The sequence below is a fragment of the Limulus polyphemus genome, unplaced genomic scaffold (genome assembly GCF_000517525.1).
Source record: "Limulus polyphemus unplaced genomic scaffold, Limulus_polyphemus-2.1.2 Scaffold8730, whole genome shotgun sequence".
Classification (NCBI taxonomy): domain Eukaryota; kingdom Metazoa; phylum Arthropoda; class Merostomata; order Xiphosura; family Limulidae; genus Limulus; species Limulus polyphemus.
Window position 1 is genome coordinate 1 of NW_013674340.1, and position 8876 is coordinate 8876.

At 35.2% G+C, this 8876-nt stretch overlaps 1 protein-coding gene across 1 annotated transcript in view; it reads right to left on the reverse strand.

The window, feature by feature from the left end:
- Nucleotides 1–2247: 2247 nt before the first annotated feature.
- LOC111083245 overlaps nucleotides 2248–8876 on the reverse strand; it is a gene marked incomplete at both ends in the record, with an annotated part of 10664 nt that continues 4035 nt past the window's right edge. Inside the window, 2 exons of the mRNA XM_022379617.1 lie at nucleotides 2248–2417; nucleotides 4406–4641. Coding sequence (XP_022235325.1) covers nucleotides 2248–2417; nucleotides 4406–4641 — 406 coding nt within the window. The remainder of the gene's footprint in view (nucleotides 2418–4405; nucleotides 4642–8876) is intronic.

Sequence of the window (8876 nt, forward strand, 5' to 3'; positions counted from 1 at the left end):
ATGCTGTAGTTCTAGGTCAGACATATCACCCTCTTACGAAAACACGTACCTAAATAATGCTGTAGTTCTAGGCCAGACATATCACCCTCTTAAGAAAACGCGTACCTAAATAATGCTGTAGTTCTAGGCCAGACATATCACCCTCTTAAGAAAACGCGTACCTAAATAATGCTGTAGTTCTAGGCCAAACATATCACCCTCTTAATAAAACACGTACCGAAATAATATTTTTTTTTTGAAAAAGAAGAAGAAAAGATCAGTCTAGTCCGTAATAAGTTTTAGAATATTATTTACTGAAAAAAAAAATTAAAAATCTAAAAACTTCCAACAATACATGCCAAGGCAGTTAGAGACGTCATTTGCTTTTCACCTATAATTAATGACTGATTTTTCCTGAAAGTCCTCATGCAAGAAAATACCAAGATTATTCAAAGTTGTCTAACTGCTATTTTTTTTTTTTATCTTTTCCTGGGTCTTCTTCGTGAATTAAATTCAACAAAACTTAGAGCAAAAAAAAATCATGAATGATAATAAAGTTTTTTTTAAATAATTTACGAAAATAATATGTTTTAATATAAAGGATAAAATGTGAGATATACTATATTTACAGAAAACAAATATGTAACATCACATCTCTGCCGTTACTTTGCACGAGTTTTATGTTGTTACTTGAATGCACGTGGCGAGTTGAGAGACAACTCCCGATGAGCGATGTTCTTCGATATGCAGACTAAATCCCGCCATCTTTCTTCCACTCTTTGTCCTCAGTATGAACGCTTTCTCATTTTTTTTCTTTACGTTTGATAGAATTTTATAATCAAATAATCAAATCTGTGTGATTAGGAAGATATTTTAATTCCTAATGACAATGTTTCTTTAATTTATTTTAGTAAAACAACTGTCAGCTTATAATTACTAGAAACAGAGATTAATTTGATGGGGCGTGGTGCAGATCGGAAGGTCTAAGGTTCGACCCGCGATATACCGCTGAACATAGGTTACACATACAGCTGGGATTACGATATGATTTTAATGACCAATTCAGCGGTTCGATTAAGTGTAGTCGCTTAGGTGGCGGGTGCTGTTGACCTGAATTACGAGAGGTTATGTCTGAGCCTTAGCGGTCTTGGACCTGGCCGTTCTTTATTGTTTAATTTTACAAAAACAAACACATTTTACACTACGCCTCTTACAACTACTTTATTGTTCAATTTAACAAAAACAAACACATTTTACACTACGCCTCTTACAACTACTTTATTGTTAAATTTTACAAAAACAAACACATTTTACACTGCGCTTCTTACAACTACTTTATTGTTTAATTTTACAAAAACAAACACATTTTACACTGCGCTTCTTACAACTACTTTATTGTTAAATTTAACAAAAACAAACACATTTTACACTACGCCTCTTACAACTACTTTATTGTTTAATTTTACAAAAACAAACACATTTTACACTACGCCTCTTACAACTACTTTATTGTTAAATTTAACAAAAACAAACACATTTTACACTGCGCTTCTTACAACTACTTTATTGTTTAATTTAACAAAAACAAACACATTTTACACTATGCCTCTTACAACTACTTTATTGTTTAATTTTACAAAAACAAACACATTTTACACTACGCCTCTTACGTTACTGTTTTGTTTGGAATGGAATTATTACCTTGCAATATTTAAAACACCTGTTATACAACTATTACCACAGCAACAACGTATAAGTCAACCTTCAGTTTTGCCATACATATTCAGTTAAAGTTATCTATAATTTTTAGTTATTTTATTTAAAAGAGTTCTTTTTTTTTGTAAATATTTATGAAATTTCCTTTTGATACTTTGTTTTTAGTTATTCGGACTTTATCAACAGATTGGTCTTATAGAAACAGTCAAATATTCCCTAACATTGGGCTGGAATATGTTGAAAAGTGAGTGTATACCAAACCTGCGATTAGAATTAATTACGACGTGAGCACATCACGTGACGTAGATAAAAAGAACGAGTGAAGTAACAGCTGGTCACGTGACTTATCCACCTAGTGTTGAATCGTGAACATACTAGAAATCCAATATGGCTCTTATCTTATTATAGTTCTTTTGTTTCTTCACTTGAACAACTGTTGTTGTTTTTTTGACTTGCTGAGATTCTTGTTGTACATTTTTACAGCACCAAAACAGAGCTGACAGGAGAATTAAATGTGTAATTTCCTTAGCAAAACACGAAAAAACAACTTACTTTGATGTTTGATCACCAGGGGGATTTCGACGTTGACTGGTGGTTCTCTCCTGTATTCGTGGCCTGTTGTTTATTGGTTGACACTCACATTCGGTATGATTAATAAACAGTAGTTTTTCCACCGCGTTGTTCAGCCCAATTCGCATGCTGTTGTCTTTGAGACGAAGAGTCTGTAAAATAGAAACGTACTATTTTAGGAACATCGTGATTTAAGTTTCATCTTTTGTATAGTATATTGTCGGTACAAAAACTGGTCACTCGTTTATTGTTTTAATGAAACGTTTTATTTTAGTACAACTAAGATGATTTCATATATGGTGATGGGGTGGGCTATTTCCATAGAAAGTTAGAATCCTAAAACCTGTAAAAAAAATAAAATATTTATTTAATGTTAGAGAGGTTCTCTTTGAAGAACCAAATGCATCATAACATTCTTTGTAGTTAAGCACAAAGCTACAATGGGCTATCTGTGCTGTGCTCACCACGGGTCTCGAAACCCGGTTTCTAGCGTTATAAGTCCGGAAATATACCGCTGTGCCACATAGAGTGACCAGATTACTACAGTGTCAAATTGGTCCAGCGAGTTTCTTTTTAAATTTCTTCATTTTTTGTTTATTTGTTGATACCTGTTACGCGTGAAATACTGCACAGAGCTATGAGCGTTGTGTCCACCGCAGGGATAAAACACATAATTTTAGCGTTACGAGCTCTCAAGTTTGCAGCTGAGCCTAATGGGAACACTAATTTGTCAAAAATAACACTATGCATAATACTGGCAGTATCTTAGGGTTCAGTATTTTAGGTTTGAAGTCTTCATTTTCGCCTCAAAACACCTTTTTTTGTTTGTTATAGGCCGAGGGTAGGATATCAAGGTAATAGCTAACTGTTTTAATCCTAAATAAAGTTGTGAAGGGGATTTTTTTCAGCCACTCACCAATTGCTTAGCCACGTAAAAATGGCATGTAACTTTCAAAAACCGTTACTTGCCTTAGCTATAATATATCGTTCTATTAGAGTTTGGCTAGAAATAGTCACAACTCACAACTGAAACTCTTGCGAAACAAAACAGCTAAGAATGAAATATTTAAATTCACGATATGGGTTTATGCCTCAGTAAGTAGCACTTTATTCCAAAGTTCTTCTTTGGAGTTTTTTGTTATATTGTCTCTTAACGTAATATTTGAATATTTTGTTCAGAAATATCTGACCTCAGGAACCACAGTATCTTAATCTTTTTTACCAAAAGCTAGTGCTATCAAGATGCCATAACTTTCAGTCACACACTTATTAAATATTATCTTACTCCCTCCCCCGTCTAGAATGAATTATTTTCTATGATTGGCTGAAAGTACATCACGTGGTATGAAATATTTTTCACTGTTGCTTTGGGAGCTGGGCTACATTGATACTGGCGTGACGTCGGAGAAGAGCTTTGTAGATGATAGTTTTTTGCAGCACAGACCAGCAGCTCTGATTCACTTAGGCCTGATTACACTAAAAAAAAAAAAAAATTGTTCAAACCCGTAAAATGAACGTGGACGTACCTTATGGTGTAAGATTTAACTTACTGAAAGGTGAAAATCTTGAGTTGTTTAGGCAGCAGAACTTTGCAGACGTTAATTATTTTCAGTACACTAAAAACACTGATTCATCTAGGCCTAATAGACAAACAACGTCGCAAAACTAGCCAGCATTCTAGGCAAATTTTGTGTTGAAGTTAAACAGGTGTGTACTTTATACTTTGAAAATTAAACAATTTCTAAATCTTATTGATTTATTAATGATTCTTAAAGTGAGATCAAAATATGCGTCGAGATGTTAAACTTTAAGTTTATATGTAGGCCTAAGGATTTAGGCTAAATATTCTATGTAACGACGCTAATTAATCATATTTTAGCAAAGCCGAAAACAGAAGAATGGGTAGATATTATTAGCTGATGATATCGGGCAACAGATCATCGTAACCAATCTATAACTGTTTTTTAATCTTCATTCCTAACATTTTTTTTTGCCGAAGTATAAAAATAAATACACTAACGTACACAGTTGACACACTATCTCACTTCTAAGTTCTCAAACTAAACATTCCCAATAGATAAACCCTGCGTAGCTACCGAAAACTTTGGGGAAAAGTTTCGAACTAGTAATGAACACTTACATAAAAATTTAAGGTCACTTCCTGCATATGTAGGGGGCCACACGTATGGAGTTCGTCATCACAACATCCAGTTTCATCTGTACAGCGATGTAGTATCGTACAACGAGGTACGTACTGTTTGGAAACGTCTGGATAGTAATCCTTCACTCGAACTACGTGGGGCTGTGGGCTCTTGCATACCGTCTTCCTCCTAATCTCCAGGAAGTGATCGTTTGCTCGGCGGACATCTTCTAGCTCTAGAGGAACGACACAACATCATTTCTTTTATTCTGTCTATCTCCAGTGAACAGTCACGAAAACTGATAAAATTAATTGAAACAAGTGAGTTAAATATGGGAACACACTGATTATAGTTTCATTTGTATTTCCTTCGATATATTTTGTTAAAGTTGTTATTTATGTAGGCTTACGTATTTTCACATTGAAGATTAGAACAGAGGGTGGGGGGTTGACATCAAGACATCAATAGTTCCCAAACAGACATTCCTCGGCCCACGGGGGATCTCAAGTTACAAGTTAAACCTGTGGAATTTGGTATTGGAATGGGGGGACATTTCATACATGAGAGTTTAACATAGTCGATTGGGGCATCTATCCAATGTTCATGCATAACATCTACACCGCAGTTCACATTTGACAGTTTAATACAGGGCGCTGGGACATCCACCCCACAGTTAATATATAACACTTTAACACAGGCCGCTGAAGCATCTATTCCACTGCAGTACCCCTGATGTGTTGGATAGCTTATAAACAGTACCCCTGATGCGTTGGATAGCTTATATTCGGTGAGTTCCGATAAACGGTAGGGTGGATGCCCTAGTGGCCTGTGTTAAACTATCGTGTGCAAATTTATAAGCTATCCAACACATCAGGGGTACTGTTTATAAGATGTCTAATGTATCAGCAACCATTGAATATAAGTTGTCTCCCCAGTGATTCAGCGGTAAGTCTAAAGACTTCTAATGCTAAAAGCTGGGCTTTGATATCCGTGGTGGGCACAGCACAGATAGCCCACTGTGTAGCTTTGTGCTTAACAGCAAACAAGCAAGAATAGGTTGCTTAAAATATCAGATATGTTCTTCAAAAGCTATTCTACATGTTATGACGTTGCCAGTCACGAGCGAAGTAAGAACCCATTCATCATTTGATTAGGAATCATAAACCTTAAACCACTTAAGGTGCAGCTTGACAGTCTGAGGAAGGCTCTCAGCTGATAGCCTTTGGTCATTGTGATAAGTTCCAGAAATATCAAAGAATTTTGTTGTCAGGGCCACAGGAAATCTAATTCTGCTGTACCTTATCAAAGCCAACTGCAAACTGTATAATAAAACAACGTTAATCTCCTCTCCCCAACAAACGTTTGGTTAGAAGTTCACTGTACGTGTTTATATCTGTCTGTAAATAGATTAAAAAAAGCACCTGGGGGGGGAGGGAGGTGCTGTAACCAAAAACCTCACTTTGTTATATTATTATAGATATATCTCCCACGTTATGAGCCTAAACCTATATCTAACTGAGCACTGTTTACCATAAGACAACCACGAAACAAAGAACTGAAAAAAACCCTACTTCAACCTCTAACAAAGAAGTATCATTCTCATTAGGCACTTGACGAAGATCTCTATTTTAGCTCCATGAGTAAAATATAAGCAAAGGATCAGCAAAAAATTAGCATCACCATCCTATAGACTGAGGAAATCTGAGACTGATCTAAAAAAACTAAGTAGGTGAGAAAAACAGTTAAAATCTGAGCCAAAGAAAACCTTCTTCAAGTTACAATATCATCTTCCGCTTAGTTACCTTGTGGTGGATCTAATTTATTCTTTTACACTACTAGGACAGAATAATTCATTAATAGTGAAAAAGTGCTCGTTGTTCGGGACAAAGTTTTTAAAAACGAACAAGAAATATTAAAACACATTTGTGTAAAGATTAATCATTAAACATAAGATTAATAAACCGAGTAAGAAAGTAATGAATTTTAAACTTCTAATTTTATTAATGTCAGAATAACAGATGACACACAAGTTCATAGACTCAATCAATTAAATATTCTACCAAGTGAAGTTGAAAGGTCATTAATTGACCAGACTTACAACTGCTGGTCTCTTACAATTAATGATTTCAAAATCAAATCAATTCTCTTTGGTCTAACTCGATATAAGTTTCGGCCACGTCTGAACCCACCAATGTTGCCATACGACTCTGTTAAATATCTTGGAGCCAAACTTGATAAATACCAGGAAGACAACCTATAGCTCTTTAATAAAAGGTTTCCTCCTGACTCCACTTACTCCGACAAACTTCCTAGGGCTTAAATCCACCTCTTCTTTTGTAATCCCATAAAGCCTTGTCTAACATGTGGTCACACTGCTTAGATTTCTACAGACTACAGATTCAGGAGCGTTGTGTCTTCCAGATAATCGACTAATTACCCAGTCCAGATAAGAAAATTTATGAACACATCTCTTTTTTCCACAGATAATACTGGTCATGAAGGTAATAATTGTTACACTTTTATATCATGTCCTAGCCACCAGATGATACTGGTCATGAAGATAATAATTGTTACACTTTTATATCATGTCCTAGCCACCAGATAATACTGGTCATGAAGATATTCCTAAGCTACCAGATTGTATCCTGCTGATTGGCCGTTCTTTCTGTTGTTTGACACAACAGTTGCACAGGAAAAAAGTAACAAAACAGAATAAATAAAAAGAAGAAGCAGGTATGTATACACTACAATGAAATAAAATCTTCATTGTCCACTCTTGTCATTGTCCACTCTTATCATTGTCCACTCTTGTCATTGTCCACCCTTGTCATACCTAGTTTCGTCTCTTAAACATCTATTATCACATCACCTGGTCAAAGATAGGGTGTAACCCTTTGCTGACCACCACCCTCTTGGCTGGAATGAAATCGCACTTTAAAAAACAACAACAATAAAAAACTTTACAAATTAAACATATAACTCAATTTATAGCAACAGATTATTGAAAATTAAGTGGTTGATGCTTTTTTTTCTTTTTTATATGAAGTTTTCTTCACCAGTCCGTGCAGGTTTTATGTCTATCACGTGGGCAATAATATTTGATTCGAAGTATCTATGTAATACAAATATATATATATATATATTTAAATCGACTTATTTGTTTTATTTACTATATTGAACATAATAATAAACGTAAAATAACTTGTCGTGTCTACTCTGGGCTCTTTTAACTTGGATCAGTATTTAATATGAAGCCTGACTAAGCACATCACTTTTACTGAAAATCAACCCACCATTGGACGGAAGCCCTTTAGGCTAAAGATGTCCGCAAGTAGTCACGAAATTATCTTGGAAATGACTCATCATTCAAAGAAATTAGTGCCCCCCCCCCGTTCCTTCAACACGCACAGAGAAATGAAGAAATAACATTCAAAGTGAATACTCATAATACCCTATACATACATTACGTTGAAGTTCACGAGCTTTGAAGTGTGAGTCACTAGTGTCACGGTATTACATGACGTTCCTCATGCAGTCAGTGCAGTGGATTACTTTTATCTGATTATTCAGGCTTAATGGTAGCTGGACTTTTATTAAAAACTCTGATATACACACCTACCCACTTACTCTTCAGTCGTACTTGAAAATATTTTTTCAGTCGTTATACGAGAGCTATCTGGTTATAACAGTCCCAGATAGACTAGAGAGAAGGTGGCTGGACTAGCGCCTCTATAGTGGGATTTGACCATCAGTTTTTAGCGCACCCGTGGCCTCAAAGCTAGAAAAGCGCAATGGAACGTGATCCCCGAATCATCGGACTCATTGTTCGGTAACGATAACTACGGGCCACGCTCGGCCTTTTAAAATAAAGGAAAACTATAAAGAACGTGCCAGACGCGCGCTGCGAGTGTTTGTTAGATTTCATTACATCATAGAATTATGAAAGCAATAGCACAGTAAAAAAAAAAAAAACACGTGACTTTTGAAGAAAATCAAAAGTACAGTACAAGTCGTCATTATATATTTATATAAAACAAAAAGGTAGGATAACATAAAACTCAGAAACCCAAGTTTAATTAAAAGGTAGGATAACATAAAACTCAGTAGCCCAAGTTTACTTAAAAGGTAGGATAAGACAAAGCACAAAAACCTAAGTTTACTTAAAAGGTAGGATAAGACAAAGCACAAAAACCTAAGTTTACTTAAAAGGTAGGATAAGACAAAGCACAGAAACCTAAGTTTACTTAAAAGGTAAGATAAGACAAAGCATAAAAACCTAAGTTTACTTAAAAAGTAGGATAAGATAAAACTCAGAAATCTAAGTTTACTTAAAAGGTAGTATAAGATAAACTCAGAAACCCAAGTTTACTTAAAAGGTAGGATAACATAAAACTCAGTAGCCCAAGTTTACTTAAAAGGTAGGATAAGACAAAGCACAAAAACCTAAGTTTACTTAAAACGTAGGATAAG